We start from the raw sequence: 20154 nt of genomic DNA on the forward strand, positions 1-20154 counted from the left end.
ATTAAAAGTCAATCACAGGCAGAAAAGCAAAAGAAAAAAAATCAAGTCATTTATCCTTAGCTGGTGACATTGATAGACAGCCGTAATTGACTAGGTCGTCTTGTTCCATTAAGAGAATGTTGGACCCCTATTTCACTGCCCTCAGGGTTAGCCTCTGTATCCTTGATGAGAATTTCCCAGTAATAAGCAATATTAATTATATTTTAATTGGCATAAATATTGAACTGTATAAGGAGCATAATGTGGAAAAGGAGCCTACTGAAAAAAGCAGCAAGCTCGTCTCGGGCTGCTGATGACTACTTAATTGTTATTGATGTATCAGATATCGCCGTATCAAGTTTTTGACTGTCTACTGTGGACGGAAGTAGCACAGGTGCTGGAAAGCTGGTCTAGGTTTACTTAAGCAGTTTTGTCAGTATTAAAATATTTGAAGACATGCCAGGTGCTAGAAATGTAAGTAGAAAAATTAGTCAATCAAAAGCCAGCACATACAGGTATAGCACATGCGGTGTTCCTTGCATGTCATGCAGTATGCAGCCTGTACACAAAGAAAACGATCTCACGCTCAACACATGCATACACCGACACACTACACATCTTGGCAAGCAGTGTGAAATTAGGCTTGCAATATAACAATAATTCCCAGCAGATTACAGCTACTTCCATGAAAGGTGGAAAGACAGAACATATGCTGGTTGACAGCTGCATTGGGTGCAAAGAGATGCCGTCTTACCGCGAGTGCTCTTGACAGATAAAAAGACATAATCTCCTTAGGTGCTATTTGTGTGGAAAAAAAATGGAGAAGAGAGGAATGTGTAGCAAGTTACTTGTTTAAACGGTGCAGGGATGATCTGGGCTCAGACAAGGGAAATTCACATCATTGCACTCCCTTTCAGCTTATATAGCAGCATCAAAATAATAAACATTCCCTAAAGAGGCTCAGTGTTTACTTGCCTTTATTCTCAATCTTTAGATGAAGTGCAACAAAGAGTGTAAAATGTTAAACTTCTCATTTCCCCAGATTCATCCTTTTCCCTTATTCTTTTCCTCCCCCTTTTTCCATCTTTTATTCAATGGGATGAACCTATTACTTTTAAACTGCACTTTTATGTAGGGAAATAGTGTATTTATTAATTTATAGTTTAATTTTTAATTTATAGTTTTTGTTATTACAAGTCTCGGTGCTTCTGATTAACATAAACACTCATAGTACGTGCAATTGCAAAGAAAGTGTTCTAAATGAATAAATATTTTGACACTTTTTTTTTTTTTTTTTTACTGAAAGTTTTGTTCACAATTTTGATATTGACATCAACTAAATTCCAGGGAACAGAGAAAAACTAAACTGAAAAGAGAAAGAAAATGTGGGTGCCAGTTGCAAATGTCCTGCATATACATGCTTACATATACATTTAAGTACGAAAACGCATAGCCTATAAATGTTTTTCATACCTTTTCCTTGGTGCCTTATAATGTATGGACATTATAAGGCCTTGTGTGTTCTCCACTTATCAAAAAAAATTCTTTCAATCTGAACATTGCGAAACCTATTTAGAATATTTTCTTGTTAAAGCTTTCTTTGCGGCTCTCAATAAAGTTTTTTATCAAGTACAGGTCATTCCACGCAATGCATTTAATAATGTTCCCAAGATACATAGTTTTAAAATTATGCAATACTTCAGGGGTTTGGAACTCCAGGCCTCCAGGGCCGGTGTCCTGCAGGTTTTAGACGTGTCCTTGATTTAAGTGGCTAAAGTATCTCCTCAACATGTCTTGAAGTTCTCCAGAGGTCTGGAAATTAACTAATCATTTGATTCAGGTGTGTTGACCAAAAGTGATATCTAAAACTTGCAGGACACCAGCCCTTGGCACCTGGAGTTCCCCCACCCCTGCGATACTTGATAGCCCAGAATATTGCCTATTACAAAGTTCATGTTCTTTCATATATGTTTTTTTTATATATTTAGATGATGTTGTCGCAAGCATGGCTTTTTTAACCACATTAATTTTGTACCCTGAATGCTCAGCGAAGGTATTCATTACATTAAACAAAAAAATGATAGTTTGAATTTTGTGGATATATGGTAAATGGTCTGTATTTGTATAGCGCTTTACTTGGTCCTAAGGACCCCAAAGCGCTTTACACTTTACACATCCACCCATTCACACACTGGTGATGGCAAGCTACAGTGTAGCCACAGCCGCCCTGGGGCGCACTGACAGAGGCGAGGCTGCCAGACACTGGCGCCACCGGGCCCTCTGACCAGCACCAGTAGTCAACGGGTGAAGTGTCTTGCCCAAGGACACAACGACCGAGACTGTCGGAGCCGGGGCTCGAACCGGCAACCTTCCGATTACAAGACGAACGCCCAACTCTTGAGCCACTATCGCCCCACAAGATATCGTATGACATCATCTGCAAAAAAGCTGATGACATGGTCTTTCCCTTTAATATTTATTCCTCTCATGTGCTCACTTTGTCATATGGGCTGTGCCAAGGGTTTAGTATATAAACGAAAGGGAAGAGGCGATAGACAGCAACCTTGACGAGTAACTCTCTCAAAGTCTCACGAGTATTGCTATTCCCTGAATTCCTCTGTCATATCAAGCTTTCTTAATTCCGGTGTTGTCCATCCCATTCTGAATCACGTCTGTAGCATGGTCATGATCAAAGAAAACCTGTTTATCCTGATGCATAACTTTTTTCTTCCATGCTTCCATTCAGCACTATGTCCTCCATTGTGTACTGAGGGAAGTTGACCACAACTGATCACGAAGGTTTTTCTGGTTCAGAGGGTTGGAGCGAGAATTCAGTTCTCAACAAGTGTTCCCAACAACTGCAGCAAAGAGTTTTCCTCAGGACACTCTTTTAGGGCAAAGATGGGAATAGATGAAACACATCTAATAAGAGGAGACTAATAAGACTAATAAGAGGAAAGGATTAAGATGGACAAAACACCAACACTATGGACTATGGACATGCCAATTTTAACTTTGTGTTTGGGTAAAAAAGAAACACATTTGTAGAACGATTGAAATAACAGAACAATGTAGAGCAGGAGAAAAGTTGCTTAAGAGGTTTTTGGCATTTTATTCAGCAAGGTGGAGGAAATGTGATGCTTTGAGGGTGACAAGGTGGAAAATTGGTTCACAATAGAGTCACTTTCTCAATCCTATTGACTGTTTTGTGATTAGTCCAACATGCTATCTGTATAAACATTACCTAAAAGTGTCATTTTTAAAAAGAAGACTTAACACATTGTACATCTTGTAAGGTAATAAATAGCAGTGCATTTGAATTACCCAGTGACTAATTGAGTCTGTATGTCATGGCCTTGAATGTACCACTCAAAGTCTGTATTCTTTAAGTAAGTGAACATTTCTTCTGTTTCCGTGCAGGTGCCAGGCTACCGCCAGGAGCAGGTGGAGAAAGGGCTGAAGCTCTTTGGTCAGCTCATTAACAACAAGATCTTCTTGCTGTGTTTTATTCGCACTCTGGAGGCCCAGCGTGGTTTCTCAATGAGGGACCGCGGCAATGTGGCCTCACTCATCATGACAGTGCTGCAGAGCAAGTTGGAGTATGCCACTGATGTCCTTAAGCACCTGCTGTCCGACCTCATAGACCGCAACCTCGAGAGCAAAAACCACCCCAAACTGCTCCTCCGCAGGTAATGAGCAGGCATGAAAACCAAGTAGAGCACTTGTTAGACTGTGATATCAGTGAAGTTGAAGTTACATAGTTGGTGAAGGACAATTTAGTCTTCCTTGCTGTATATTCTAACCAAGACATATCCTACCTTTTTGATAGTAAGTTAATGGTACTATGCTTGACCGTATTGTGTTGGTGAACTCCACTATGTGTGCTGTGGTATCTGGCACCAGGATGTTAGCAATGCATCCTTTTAGTTGTATAGGTTGCAGGGGGGGGCCTCCATTTATCAGACTTAATTGTCCAGCACATTCCACAGATGCTTGATTGGAATGAGATCTGAAGAATTTAGAGGTCAAGTGAACACCTCAGACTCATTGTCGTGCTTCTCAAATTTTTGTGAACCATTTTTCTTTTTGGCAGGGTTTAAATCCTGCTGAAGGTGTACATGTTCTGCAGAAATGCTTAGGTAGGTAATATGTGTCAAAAGTAACATCCACATGGATGACAGGGCCCAAGGGTTGAAGAAATAACAGGGCACCAGTAGGTACCCACCTGGTGCTAGGGTTAGGGTTGCCCAAAGCATCACAGTGCCTCGCTTCTCATAGTGCTTCCTGGTGCCAAGTGTTTGCAAGTAAGCAAAGTACATGGAACACACGCATATAAAAGAAGGCATGATTTATCAGACTGAGCCACCTTCTTCCATTGCTCTGTGGTCCAGTTCTGATGCTTAAGTGCCCATACTTGGTGGACAGGGGTTAGTATGACCACCCTGACTGGTCTGCAGGAATGACAACAAACGGTGATGCACTATGTGTTCTAGCGCTTTTTTATCAGAACCATAATTAACTTTTTCAGCAATTTGAGCAACAGTAGCTCATCTATTGGACCCTGTTCCTAGTTCACAACTTTTCTTTCCTTGGTTCACTTTTGATAGAATCAGGGTTATTCACTTCACCTGTCACTGGTCATAAAGTTACAGCAGATCAGTCTATAGGTACACATAAAATGCGTTATCTAACACAACATCTGCTTTTCTGAACCTAGCTTGGTATTCTTGTTGGTTTGGAATAGAAATGGACGTTTTATACAGGTTCCTCTTTACTGTGAAGCACTGGATGTGTCCCCTGACATGTTTGGATTAACTCCTGTGACCTTGAATTGCTGGCTCTGTCTCAGAAACACCAGAGTGTATTACCGTGCACATCATTAGCAAAATAATTATAATTAATTAGCACTGAATCCAATTTCAAATAGCTCAAGAGGAAAAAAAAAACTCATTTATGAAAACAGGAGAAAGTGAGACTGTGAAAAGCTTGCACTCTGGCACAATCACAATCCTCCGTTGGATTTGCAGTCAAAGCCTTAATGGCATGCACTTGAACACAGCACTGTATGTGATTATGCTTCCTGCCTACAGTGTTTGGTAAATGTGATGATTATGGTTTCTTGAGTGAACCGGCTTCCTCACAGCTGTACGTGTGTAGCGCGTGCATGCTCACTGATACTTACACTACACACACATGTTATGTTGTTTTTACTTGCAGGTTGTCACTCAAGTCTTGGCATCCCCAGATAATTTGACAAGCATATCATAAATGAAGTTGTCCATCTCATTTCGATTCTAATTCTTATTCTCCTTCTGCCTAAAAACACCCTCACTCACTCTCGGCCAACGAAGACAAATGCATGAACACAGCAAGGATATGCAGACGGGACTGAAATTAATGCTGTTCACCGTACCATCCAGAAGACAGTGGGCACATTCACCTCATGAACGCCTGTTTAGGCTCTGCTTGGTGATGCAGAGAGAAATTATTGCCGTCTGGGCTGGAAGCTGATTAACTGCAGCCAGAGCTCACCGAATATGGTGCAGCCACTAAACAATGGAGTAACTGCTGATCCCGGCAGTAGATACAGCATAAGAGATGGCGCGTACAGCAGAGACAGGGAGAGGCGGTCAAGGACAATGCAGATACTTAAAGCTGTGTCACCACCTGAGGAAAGCTGATGACTTTAAGGCACGCAGGCGAGTCGTGAGAGCAGCTCTTTGATCACTCAGTTTATGCGTCACCAGAGCCTTGTGTGTGCTCTCCATGCAGATAATTATTAATCTCATACGAGAATTTGATTCAAAAGTGAATTTAGGATTAACTTCACAAGGAAATAGTCACAGAAAGTTCTACAGCGACCTGTGCATGACCAACAACTGTAGACACCGAATATAAGATACTTTATTTTGACACTTCCTTCTCTTCACCCTTGGTGACAGGGCAGATGGAAACCCCGGCGACAATGTCATTGCATTCAGCCAGCAGTGAGGAAAGAGCACATGTTTACAACACATCCACACCCAGTTTGAATCCCTATTTGTCATACACACGATTGTGATTGGCACTGATCAGACTGTCCTTATCTCATTCTTCCTCCACCGTTGCGCTTATTAGCTCTCCAACAACCCAGCATGCATTTCAGATGTGATAAGGCAGTTTGAGCAAGCTCTGCCACCCTGTAGTGTGGGCTGACTGGTGCGTCGCTGGATAGCAACTGAAAATAGCCCAGATATATAGGCAGGGGGCTGTGAAGATGGAGGAAGTAGCACTCCACCCCCCAGTCCCTCTTTAATTTGTTCTGTCTCTTTTCTTTTTCTTTCCTTGTTTGTTCATTTTCAGTATTCTCCTCCCTCACTACCTGACTCCGTCGTCTCACTCTTCGCTGCTCTCTCTCTCTCATGTTTGTCTTCAGTTCTGAAGCTTGTGTCCCTTGTGTAACATCGTCACTATCTTTATCACTCACTTGCTCTCCTATACTCACTCCCTCAATCTATATTCCCAGCTCTTCCTCCCCTTCTCCCCCCTCCCCTCCCCTGTTTTCTTGATTGCTAAATCAATGCTTAAAGTGCGTGAGCAGGGTGTCTCTGGCACAGCATCTGAGCACGGATACCCACTGCCTCCTCTTCCAAGAAATCTCTGTGTGTGTGTGTGTGTGTGCCTTTTTCCCTCTCTCTCTCTCTCTCTTTCCACACACGAACACACATCCTTCCATCTGTCCCATCTCAACCTGTGCTGAAGCACAACCACCAGGCAAGCTAACTAACGAGAGCCTTCCACAACCATCTGTCGCATTCCTTGCTGCATTCTCCTCCTTCAACTCCTCTCTTTGCTTCATTCCTCCATCTCTCCAAGCCTCCCCACACCAGCATCCCTCATCATGCAGAGTTAAACTGCCTTTCTTGCAGCCTTAAGTTTTGTTTGGCGACAGTCGACGCGTCAAAATAGCAGTTTTGATTTTTGGTCAAAAGATGAAAACCCAATATGTTCATGTGTTAATCACAATATTGCTTTGGCTTCATGCACAGACATCCTGTCATCGCACAGGTCTGAAGGGCCCCTTGTATAAGGATAAGCGCTCTCTCTGTTTGGGTGTGAGCAATAAATGCAATAAATGTCAGCGCACATGCATCAACAAGTCCGAGTCAGTAGCAAGCCATCACTGCAAGACAGTTTGACACTTATGATGACCAATCTTCCTCACCCACCCAGAGCCATAGTGACAAATAGAAATGGTTTCTCATTTCAAGCTGTGCTGCTTTAGCATGTGGCTAAAATCAAAGAAACTGCAGTTACTACTTCCCCTTAATGCAAGAGAGACACCTCAAGCTGAATTTGATAGACAGGCAGACAAACGGATAGGTGTCATGAAATAATACTTTGTTGATTGTCACGATATATTTTGGACTTTTAACAACTCATTATTAAATTGATTTCATTTAAAACTGTGAAATACTTTCTGGTTCCAGCTTTTAAAATGTGAGAAATTGTTTGTTAGACAGAGTAAGGACTTGTTAATATTGTTGTAACTCTATTATTCTGGAGGAGCTGCGTTGTATTCTAAAGTGTGAACAAACAGTTTATCAGTAAATGAAAAAAAGTGATTTGATTTGATTAAAGGTGACACGAAAGGTTCTTTATAACTTAATTGGCTGGATATTGATTAATGAGTCACACTAACTGTGTCATATGGACATTAAAATGCACGTAACTTGCAGGTGTGGCCAACGAAAAGATTAAATACTCGATGAGGCATGGAGTCCCATCTATCCTACCTCGGTAATCAATGGGAACGAAATATTGCCAGGTCCCCACAGCTCTAGCTCATTCTCAATGCTCACTGTCCCACTGTCTGTCTGCCAAGCAGACAAGCTCGACCATGCCAACACGCCACGGCACATTTCATTGCATTAACCCAAACATAGGTTGTGCTGTGTTTTGAATCTGAGCCGAGTAAAGGTTTGGAGAACATTGTTCGAAAGTTATAAAACCGAACGCTAATGTTAGATGTTCAAACATCTCCGTCACAGTGCCATTTTTATCCTCGTTCCCCACAGAGTGCGCTATGAGTGAGAATGAGCATAAGCGAAACAGTGCGGCTGTGCCAAGACTTCTTAGCACTGCAGGGTTACCACCCACTGCCAGACGCATGCACAGACACATACAATAAACACTAGTCAGCACACATGATAATTTCTGAATACATGCGCAGTGGGATTAATTTGTGCTTTTTGCACACTAGCCTTAAAACAGCCTTGCAATTGTCCAGGCACACACAAACACACAAACACAGTTTTCATTGGAGATTGGAGTAAGAAAAAGCAAGTTGAGGAATTCTTTTTTTTTTTCTTTTTTTTTTTTTTAAAGAGGCAAAGGCAAGCTATTTATTTTAGTTCTTTTCTTCATTTGCCTTGTTCAGTACTGCCTCACTCCTTCCTTGCCAGTGCACCTCCTCCTTTCTCCATGCTCCTTTCATCCCTTTGATAGATAGGCTACATTTGTGGAAATGGAGAGGATTTGGAAGCGTGTATGATTACAGGATCCAGAATATTGCAGCCAGCGGGAGGAAGAGAGAGAGCAAGAAAGAAACATGAAAGAAAAGATGAAACGTGACCTTGTTGACCCTTGGATCTGTGGATGGAGGAAGGGTGGCAAAATAAAAGTGCGGGCACAGTGAGAGGCAGGAAGTTAATCCCCCCCAGGTGCTGTGCCAGTGTTGAGAGGGGGGTACCAGACCAGCCCACTGGCACAGCAGACATGAAGCCCCCCCTCCTCACAGCTCAGTTTGAAGTCCCTTTAAGAGGCTGTCTGAATGGTGAGGGGTGGGAGGGCTGCAGGTGGCAGTCGAAACACTAGGGACAAAATCTACACGCACACAAGCGGGCACAATGGACACTAATCCTGAAATATTGATGCCTATGGTAGTTGCTCATTGAGGATGGAGGCAGGGGTGTGTGGGTGTGTATCTGAGGTGTTCTGACAGATTGCCCACACACACCCCTGCTGCTGGCCAAGAAGGTTGCTGTCAAAAGACATTCGATCGTTGCCTATCCTCCTTTTCTCTTTGCCACCACTGTTGTTATTATGTATGCATATTAGCCATTCACATGGGATCACTCACTCTGCTAGCCCAGGTCAGCACATACACACAAAAAGAGATGCACACCATTTTGCCACACCAGTGGAGCATGGATGCCAGGCAGAGAAAGGGAGGGAGATGTATTCATTCACTTTCTATTGTGCACGGATCGAGTGTTAGTCCAGTGAATAGGCAAGGGAGCGCTTGATAATGAGGCCAGTGTTATTACAGAGCCGCTCCAGCCCCTAACGACATCAATCCACTGGGATCAAATAAAGGCTTTTAATTGCTTTGCCTCATATTAAAATCCCTACCACTGTAGACAAGCTGCCCTTGGCGTGCCTGAGCATAAAGGCAAGCCGAAAGATTGTCTGAAAGGCCATCATATAGCACGTGCAAAGGCTTTCCCAATACATGGCTTTGCAATTATGTTTGCATAGCCCAGGCGTATTCAATGGCAGTGGCCATCATTTTCAACTTAATATTTGACAATGGTGTTGAATATTAATGATGTAATAAGAGCACAGGGATCATATGTTCATGATGTGCTTTGTCGCTGTCTGTTTCCAGGACCGAGTCTGTTGCGGAGAAAATGCTGACCAACTGGTTTACATTCCTCCTCTACAAGTTTCTGAAGGTAACTCTTTAGTTTTCTGTGATTATGCTTCCTGCTCTCCATCCATTCATCCATCCATTGGCTTAACCATTCATTCAGTTGAGGTTTGCAGGGGGGCTTGGAGCCCATCGCAGCTGACACGGGGTAAGAGACACACTGGACAGGTCACAAGTCCTACACAGGGCTAGCACAAAGACACAAACAACCATTCACACTCAAATCCACACCTGCAGCCACTTTTGAATCACCAGTTAGCCTAGCGTGCCAAAAAGGCAAGGCACTTCAGCAATATGCCACAAAAAGCTGAGCTGAGAAGAAAGGGGAAAGGAAGACAGATAGGACAAAGCATAAAAACTGTGGTGCTGAGGCATGGTGCTCAGTGCATCAGGTCCCCCAGCAGCCAGAGCCTTGTGCAGCATAACAAAAGGGTAGTTCGGGGTCACCTAACTAAATATAAGCTTTAAAGAAGAAGAGTTATAGTCTAATCTTAAAAATAAAACGGTTTTCTGCCTACTGGATCTAAAATGGTTCCACAAGAGAGGAGCCGATAGCTGAAGGCTTTGCCTATCATTGCACTTTTCCAAAACTCTGGGAACCACAAGTAAGCCTGCACTCTGACATAAAGTGCTGTATTGGGATAATATGATACTATAAATTATGATGGTAATGATGGTACATTTAATTTGAGGTTGTTTTTTTTTTTTCATGAAGCCCGTGAGGAGAAGCTAATATGGGACAAATGTGATTTCTTTAGATAGCCCCTGTTAATACTGGTGTTTTGGATCCACTGATGGCTTTTCAGGGACCTCTTAATAGTTCGGATAGTAAGGAACTATAATAGGACAGTTGGCCAGTGTTCCTAATTTTAACAATATTTAACAGCTGAATTATTGTTACTGGTTGTTCTGGTTTCCAGCGTATGGATATATCAATATAGCACAAGCATAATCATGTCTGATGTCCTGTAACTCTGCATGTACTTTTTTGAGTCTGTTAAATCAGATGTTTACCTTTAGTACAGCTGGGTACAGGAATAGCACAAATAGCCTATGAGTGTGCATAAAATACAGCGTACACACGGCATATTTTGTGTGTCGTCTGGGCTTCCATTTGGAAAATGTTTTCATAATATTCAAAAGACAGCCTCTCTGCCACAGCCACCGAAGATTCATCTAACACTTGGAGGATTTGTTGTCCTTTTTTAGCTAGAAAGCATACTGACATGTTGATGCAGCACTGAGGTGTACTTTTTACTTCACAGGACACCACTATTCACTAAAAGCAAAACCACAACTTCTCTCCACCTTTGAGTCTAGAAAATGTCACAATCATCCTGTTTCTCTCCGCCATCTCCGTAGTCATCACTTTTCTGCAGCTGGAGGAGATAAATATAAACAATGATAAATGGCCAGTCTCTTCTTTTTGATAAACAGGAGTGTCTTGGGGAGGGTTTTCACTTTTTTTTAAAAAAAATTGTTTATCCATCAAACCTTCCCCTAACTTCGGCAATGGCTCTATATTGATAGGTGGTACAATTTTCTTTAATTTAGGTGAAACAGGTGCAATATTATCGGGAACATGACGTTTATAAGTCTTACTCAGCAACACTTGGAAGTAAAGCGGTTATAAAAACCCGCCACAAAATTTTATCTTCTGAGACAAAAATACGCTTCGCTGTCAGTGAGCTGAGCGCAGAAAAAAGGCTTTAAAATGTCTTCATTCTTTTCCAAACGTCCCCCTTTCGTCAAATCTCTTCACAGGAGTGTGCAGGCGAGCCTCTTTTCTCCCTCTTCTGTGCCATCAAGCAGCAGATGGAAAAAGGCCCCATTGACTCCATCACAGGAGAGGCACGCTACTCGCTCAGTGAAGACAAGCTCATCAGACAACAGATTGACTACAAGACGCTGGTAAGGGGTTCACCTGCCCACGGGTCCAAGGGCTCACTGGGGACACTTAATATGCTTTCGGGGACAAGGCGAGAGTAAAAGGTTGGTTATGGGTGGTTGGTCATGAGATTTGCAATGGGACACAAAGTTGTCGTTGTTACGCTTGACATGAAGGGGGCACGGGAGGGGCGACCTCACTTCCTGTTGAGACCCGAGCTGTCAAGCAAAAGAGCAGGGCTTTGGGATGAGGAGGAAGGAAATAGACTATGTTTGTGTATGTGTCTGCACAAGCACACAGACGATGAAGCTCGCTCCTCATGGAACCTCTATTTTACTGCCCAGATCTGTCTGTTATCCTGGCTCCACTGTGACCGTTGTTGTTTCTGGAGGGGAAACTTAGACATTGTTCGGTTTTCTCTTCTAGTGTCAGACCAGTTTGTACTCAGCATTCTGGGAGTACAGATTTGCATACATATTTCACATTGTCTTTTCCAACACCAATAGTTTTCTACCCACCCCAGTTCTTGCAGTAGAAAAATGTCTAGAAACTGCCGATAGTTAACCCTTTTAAAGGGAATTTTTCATTTTATGTACAACGTGGGCATACGTGTTTGGAATGATGCTTTTATAAAAGATGAGGCGTTTATTCTCTCACCCCTTTAACGTGTATTTGTGCTCATCTTGTAATTCAGGTATTGCCACCAACACCCAAAGGCAGTACTGTAAGAGCTGATGAATATGATAATATTGTTATAATTAGCTACTTTAGTGCTCATCAGTTCAGGTAGCAAATTACTCTCGTCTCAAGCTCTGAGAAAAGAGCAGTTTCCATAGTGAATATTTTCTTTTCCTGCAGTTCTCTCACGGACCCCTTGGCAGGCACAGAATTATTGCATTTCCATTGAGTACCAATCATCATTATTAACATAAAACACACAAACCTATTTCCTGCAAAGTTGTCAACAACCTTACTTTTTTTTTACCTTGCTCTAAATCAACTTGTTTTTAGTATATATTCCGAAAGATCCATTTTGCATCTGTAAAATAAAACCTTATGATACCGTTTAACCCGCAAGTCCTTATTAGACTCACCACAGTGATGGTTTTGTGCGTGTTTCAGGTGGTAAACTGCATACATCCAGAAAATGAGAAGAGTCCAGAGATCCAGGTTAAGGTGCTAAACTGTGACACCATAAGCCAAGTGAAGGAGAAGATACTGGATGCCATCTACAAGAACGTCCCGCATTCACACCGCCTGAAAGCGTCTGATATGGACCTGGGTATGAATCTTTGCCTTGTTTATGTGAACAGTGTGGGAAAAAAATAGAATAATGAAATAGAAATCTGAAATAATTCTATGATTGGGAGCTCCTTCACATTCCTGTAGATACTGTTCAGCTTATCAAAACAGTTCTTAAGATTCAGTGTTTCAGATCAGACAGCCTTTATTGTGGACTCAATGGTCCAGAAGAAAATACAAACAAGAATAAAACACAAAAAGACAAAAAAAATATGAAATATAGAAATGATCTATTCGTGTGCCTGGAGGAAGCTGGCTGAGCTGAGACAGACATCGATTTTTTATTTTATTTTATTTTTTATCTTCTCCACTCTACCCAGGCCTTCTTAAAAAGTAAAGTCCTCTTAGATATAGAGAAGTTGTTTTGTGTTTTGTTTTTTTTTACCTCGGGAGACTTGACTTCCTGGCTGTGATGGCTCAGATGTCTTGAGATTGGTCTCTCTCCTCCCAAAACTTCCCATCGATCGACTCAGATGTCAACTAGCGTCTGAGTCAGATGATTGATCAGCTAATCAATTGCGACGCTCAGCGAGCCATTCCTTTCCTTTTTATTTCTTCCCTTCGTTCTCTGTGTGTTTCTTTCCTTCCTTCCTAAAGCAAGCAATTACTTTAATGGGCCACTGTTAGGGGAAAGAGGTGCAATTATGTACCTTCTTGGCAAGACATCCTACTGTAGTGCTCAGGGGTTCTTGTACACCTTTATTGGTGTAGGGTACACATGCACACCCCTACTACATGTGAGCATAATATTGTTATCCGTTATTGTTGTCCTGCCAAATACCTACAGGCTGTCTTTTCACTGTGGACTGTTGCTTTTTATGGTTTAATTTTGCCAGATGGATTTTTTCAAACCCCTGTTGTTTTTTGGTAATAGCATATTTATAACCAACCTCAGCTCTCAGATGGGCTAGGAATATACCACAGGGAATCTGTCTGAGACAGCTAAGTAAAAAGATTAGTTTAGCCTTTTGACAACACTCCTGGATGAAATTGTTTTATGGCCCCATTTGGGCAGGACGTGTTGTTCTATTATTGTTTTATTACAAGAGGGAATTGGCAATTGGAGTTCTCTGGTCACTCGCTCAGTGCGAGTGTGTGGGTGTGTGTGTGTGTGTGATTGCAAGCATAAGGGAGAGAATGAATAAATGTAAGCAGAAGAGAACGCGTGTATAGAGCAATTTGGTTATTTTTTCAGTGCTGTCTAAACATTTTGCACCCCACTTGTGTGGTGTTCTTTTTTTCTGAGTGAAGTTCAGGCGACAATCTAGTAGTTCACACTATTTTATTATCAAAAGGTTAAAGATTTGAGTTGCACAGCTGTGGACTTCTCTATATCAGGCAGTCTGCACACAGAAAAGTGGAAAAATATTTATAATTCAAAGCATATATCAGACACGCATATATCTGTGATTGGCTATCGCTGGGAAGAGGCCGTGGTTTAGCGCTCCCTGATTCGTTCTCCTCGTGGTCCTTCCTCTTGGCATTGGTCTTCGTCCTCAATCTGGGGTCTTGTCCTGTGTGAGAAAATACCTACCTACTCTACACTTGTGTCAGTTCTAACCGGTACCTCAAAGTTTGTATCTAGTTACGCTATCAACAGTATAGAAACACTATGTTATACCCCCACACATGGTCAAGGCAGCGTCTCCCTAACTGAAACTGTGTTGTGTAAGCATGTAGCAATTTTACCTTCAATACTAAACACTCCTACATCTTGGTTAAGCATTCACACCGTGTGGTTAGTGCTTGTATCCGTCTAATGAGGAGTGTAACAACTCTGTTATGAGTAGACATTTCAAATAATGTTAGAAAGAAACTTTATTAAAATGTATTTCTAACACTTGCTGCACAGATTAAAAGAAGTTTCTCTCTTAATCACAAGTCCATTAGTAGACTTAAAACAGGTTTGACATATCCGTTCACGTCTGTGATTTGTTTTTTTCCTGGTATTGCACAATTAACACTGATGATAACTCTTCAGTGGAAACACATCTTCTATTTCACTTTATTTTCTAACTACATGTACAGGTAACACCAGTGGCTTTTGTAACTTCTGACACACAGTTGTTGATAAGGATAATAGGATTTTTGCAGGCCTGTCTTGAGATAAACTTGCCAGAAGCGTTGTTATCCTGGGGTATTGTTTTTAATTCCACTGCCCTCTGCTGCAGTCCTCTGTAGAGTACAAATGAAGATAGGACCTAGGAACAAAGAAGTAAGCCCTGTGTGTGTTGGTGTCTTTGTGCAAATGCTGGCAGTAGCAAACCTGTGTCTTGCCTCTTTGTCAAGTACCACAGTCACCTTCAGCCTTTCACTTTACCTTCAGCTGTTATTCATTCCCCTGAAGACTAAGTGTACACACACACATCCTGATTAGATACCACTGGATTTGGGAATACGTGTGATCTCAGTTTGTTGCAGTTTTCACACCAGGTTTATGCTTTTATTTGTTCCTTCCTCTCGTTCTTTTTGTTCCCCGTTCGTCTGTTGAGCCCTGCCTGGAGACAGGCGCTTATTTGCATCTTTATGGGAAGATGAACTGTATAGACAAACAACAGGAGAATCTGTATTTCCAGCAGATTTTTCAGTTGCTAACACAATTCTGGTCAATCCTCCAAAGACAGGCCTCACCAAGCATCGCGGTGATTGCCGCTTTGTTTCTCTGTTTGTGATCAGAATAGGAGATGACAGTGGCCGACAGAAGTGGGAAGCTCAGCAAGTAGTGCAGGCACAATAACATATTCATAAAGCCCATGATGTCTGCAAAAAGAATAGAGAAATCATCTGCCTGTTTGTTTTCAAGATGGCTTTCCTTTTTCACTCATTATAATGTTGCTGGGGTATCGTGAGATGTTTCTATCAAAGCTTTTGTTTTGCTTTGTAGTGAGGTTGCGCAGATTTACAAGGCCTGTTGTATATGTAATGCAGATGTAATTTGGATGTAAGGTCATGTAAAAGCCTTCCTAGTCATTGAAAAACGCGGACTGGAAGTTGCTTGTTTTGAAAAGCATGGAAATTAGATGGTCAGCAGACTCTGGGTATTGAAGTTGCACAATTTTTTGGCAATTTTGTTGTCTCGCTGAATTGTGTTGTGGTCCGCCTCGGTGGAGATTCTGAACAACATTAAGAGCAGCTTGGCAGCGGGATGAAGATGAAAGTTTGATGAAGGAAGCACAGGAACCAATAGTACCTTCAGAGGCTGAAACGTGAAGGCTAGTTCTGTGGGTAGAAATAGAAGTGCACAAACCCTATATTCACAGCCATCGAGTACACCAGCAAAACAAATGGAGAAAAGAGCAAAGAGGAGGAGGGTGATTAATTTAACTCGCATTTTGTAGTCGTCTAGCACAGAAGCATTTTCTGTTTTAGTTCTACCTATTTGCTAACCTTTTACCCCCACCCAAAGACCTTTTTATGTCCTTTTGACTTTATTCAGTCTTATTAGACAATGTTAATTGATTGTTCTGTGGAAAGCAAAGAAAAAAGAGATCAAGGTGATGATAAAATAATGTTTGACACTCTTATTAGAAAAAAGTTGTGCTTTTTTTTTTTACCTCTGGTGTGTGCTTGTTCTTCATCTAAGAATTGCAAACTTAAGCCAGAGTTAGAAACTAACTTTTTAGCCCATAGGGAGACTCTGATTGCTACACAGAGAAACAGCCAGTGTAGAATCCGAATATATCTGACTAACAGAATTAGGCACAAGCTATAAAAAGAAGCCAAGAAAACTAGAGCCATCAGAACTTTTCAACCTTATAACACAAAACTATTTTTTTTCCTTACAAATAATAATATTTGACTAAAAATATGTTTATTAAATGAAAGAATGGTTGTTTCCTAAATTATATGGTGAGATTTTTAAAGAGTAAATATAATCAGTTGAACGGGCTGTGTGTGGGATGGATTATGTATGTTTCGTTTGACTGGATCCCTGAATTTGATTAAGGTATCACTATTTTGGGGGAGGCCTGAAAGCATAACACTCAGACTTTTCTGTTTGGCATCGTCTGTTTTCCCTCTGTGGACTCCTCAAGGACAGTCGGTCTGGCTGTTGTGTAATTTGGGATATAGTGCTCTTATGTGGGGAGACGAGTAGAAGTAGAAAGGGGTATAAAGATAAACTCCAGAGAGCGAGAGAATAAACTGAGAACGGGATGACTATACATGCTGCAAGGTGAGGTCTTCTAACTTCTCAGAGATATCAAGTATCTGTGTAATCATTACATCTCTATTTTATGTTTTGCATTTGTGTCTCCTAAAGGATTATTTCGGCACCTGGTCTGATGGATTTCTATAAGAAGATTATTTGAAATATATATATTTTTAAATTCCATCTCAATTGCAGAGTGGCGTCAGGGTCGAGGACAGCGCATGATCCTGCAGGATGAGGACATCACCACAAAGATCGAAGGTGACTGGAAGAGACTGAACATGCTGTCCCATTATCAGGTACGCTTTTAGCGGTATACAGAAAAATGCAGCTGGATCCTGTATTAAACTCATTATTGTGTTCCAGTGATTTAATAGTTACGAACGTTTGCTTTGTGTTTGTCGATGGTGTGGACGCCCATGTACACGTGAAAATCAAAGTTTTACACCACATTGCACAGAGAATGGTGTCAGCTGAAACTTTGAACCTTATAATTTCGGGCTTGCAGTTAATACAGTACAGAAATTCACATTACAAGGTGTAATTAAAGTTCCACGACTACACCCATTAAAAAAAGAAATGCTGTAATTAAATAAAAAATGGCAGATCTTTGTTTATAGATAGCCTCTTGGGGCAGCAAAGCACTGCTTTTAATGTAGTTGCTGTTTTTAGATCGCCTTCTTACCCACATGTACTTGTGGGTTTGTTCTACGTGCTGCGTCTCCACAGCGTGTAAAGACAGCAGTTCTTAACTTAAATACCATTTTGAGCAAGAGCACAAAATTACAAGGAGCATAATGTGATGAGTATGCTGGTTCTGATGCTGTAGCACCTAAAGACGTCAGTCCTTTCTCTCAAACACTTCCTCCTCATGGACAAACCCATGCTGCACATGTGAATGCCAAACAATATCAAGCATGCTCCTGTATCCTATCCTGAGCTATCCTTTTTTTGAGGTCAAAATTAAAATCGGGTAGTTTTATTATTTATTTATTTCATATTTTTATGGGCTAAGTCACAAAGTTTTGAAATTGCAAAAACTTTAAAGAAAGTTAGAAAAGTTTTTGTTGCATTTCAGCAGCAAACCTCAAATGTATCACTTCACATTTTTTTAGAAGAAAATTTGATAGTGAGCACAAGCACCTGGCATTTAGTATTGCATACAATCTGTCTCCCTTTCTTTACTACACATCATCTCACTATCTGTGGCTGCTTTTGCAACTCATCTTCTCCTTTTCCTTAAGCTGACTAGATAATTCAGAGTTCACTTATTGCAGTTATCTATCAAGTACTTGACAGATAAGGACATCCCCTTATACACCACATGTTATCTGCCTGGCTCACAAGGTGAGGCAAGGAACTTGCCAACAGCACAGTGACACTTAGGAGTAATCCCCTGTGTGGAGTGGGCTTCAGGTGTGCTGCCTCCGGGGATCATCTTGTTTTTGACTTTGATTAATGTTGGCGTGGACACACATCACTGGTCAGAGACCGTCAAACGAAGACAAATGCACAAAATACAAAGATGTGTCACTCATTAAATACATCGGTGCATTTACACAGAGACTTTGACACGAATCGGCAGGTGTTTTGTGCCACATGACTCATAACTGCACATCCAGTCACATGGAAGGAGTTTGGATGGGGAAACAGGCCTGTATTGTCAATAAGGTGTTAATAATTCAAGCAGTTGAGCAAGTAGCGACTGTGCCCTCCAAGTGCAGTTTACGTGGTGCCTAAATTAAATGTCAGCAGCAGCGAGTGTCAACAGGCTGTGAGTATGAAGCGTGGGTGGAATGGATTAGGGAGCTGATTCAAATCGGAGATAAGATAATGAAGACAGAAGTTAATTCATTTTTTCAGGCTGGGGAATAAGGGCACCTTATCCTTGACAGACCGAGAGAGGGAGAAAAAAAAACATGGCATCGTCTGTGAAATTGTCAGGAGGCTAAACAGAGCTAGAAAGGGAGGGGACATCACAAACACATTCAAGCTTCAGTCAAGGGCATCTGCAGTCCCATATTTAGCATTTCTAATCTTCTGTTACTGACTTCATTTCTTTGAAATGATCGATCTGATTTGAAATCCGTAGATCGTTGTGAGTGAGATCAAATCCATTGATGCCCTCTATTGATTGATGCCATCTTAAAGAACCCAGATGTGCAGCTATATTTTGCCATTTCCTTCAGACATTTTCCATCAGTATTGTTTGTCCAATCTGAAGCTAATATGGCCAACCAGACACACTGAATAGAATCATGTGCTGTTCTTTATTACACTAATCAGCTTTGATCTGCCACTAGCCAAACTCCCCCCCGCACTTGGTTGTACTGTCACAGTTTGCATCGCAAACTAAGTGGAAACTTCTCATTCGGGAAAACGTCACATGGTAGCTACAAGCAAAAGAAAAGAAGAAATGGCATTTTCCATATCTGATCTTTCAGGCCCATAATGAGACATTTCTCTCCGCCTCCTCTCTTTCAGGAAAGTGTGCTCTGTTTTCTGCCTTTATTCTCCAAATGTTATTTCCCCAAATGCCACTCCTTCTTTTTCACATTCTATTATGTTCCACTGCGCTCTGCTTATTTCATATGGGTTCGACATATAAGAGCAGTGATCAGGGAGGAGATCTGCCCTGTGGGCCTCATACAGACAATGATATAAACATATTATGCATAAGGAGCAGATTGAGTGAAAGGGTGAAATAACAATGCAATCTTAATAACGCCCCGGACCTCACACACATACACATGGGCTGAAGTCCCCACCCCCTCGGTTGCATCCACCCACACGGTGATAAAGATCACTTCAATTAACCCGGGCTTAGCCTGCAGCCTGGGTAGTCATTTTATGTAGAATAGAGGCATTATGTGCGTGTGTGTGTGTACTGGTGGGAGAGGCTGCATTCCAGTTTCATTAATTGAATCCTATTTGGCAGACTGGGGAAGGAGGAGCATGCAATTGACTGATTCATTCATTCATTTCCACACACTTCACATCTTCATACACATGCTCTCAAACACACACACACAAACACGCCACCCTAGAGGAAAGGTATTATTGAATAGAGACTTTGTGACATCCTCTCTCACACAGGCCTGCACAATGCTCTGCAAAACTCTCCCTCCCACTGTCAGTCATCAT

The 20154-nt window shown here is 41.6% G+C and overlaps 1 protein-coding gene across 1 annotated transcript in view; it reads left to right on the plus strand.

Moving 5' to 3' along the window:
- The window catches only part of plxna4 (plexin A4), a 243291-nt gene that overhangs the window by 202056 nt on the left and 21081 nt on the right, over positions 1-20154 (plus strand). The window contains exons 22-26 of the mRNA XM_085437437.1: positions 3400-3668; positions 9629-9695; positions 11435-11581; positions 12681-12840; positions 17206-17309. Of these exons, the coding sequence (XP_085293563.1) occupies positions 3400-3668; positions 9629-9695; positions 11435-11581; positions 12681-12840; positions 17206-17309 (747 nt within the window). The remainder of the gene's footprint in view (positions 1-3399; positions 3669-9628; positions 9696-11434; positions 11582-12680; positions 12841-17205; positions 17310-20154) is intronic.

The sequence above is a fragment of the Copadichromis virginalis genome, linkage group LG17, assembly GCF_057382275.1.
Source record: "Copadichromis virginalis isolate Kocher_CV1m ecotype Utaka linkage group LG17, C_Virginalis_male_GT1.1, whole genome shotgun sequence".
In the NCBI taxonomy this organism is placed as follows: domain Eukaryota; kingdom Metazoa; phylum Chordata; class Actinopteri; order Cichliformes; family Cichlidae; genus Copadichromis; species Copadichromis virginalis.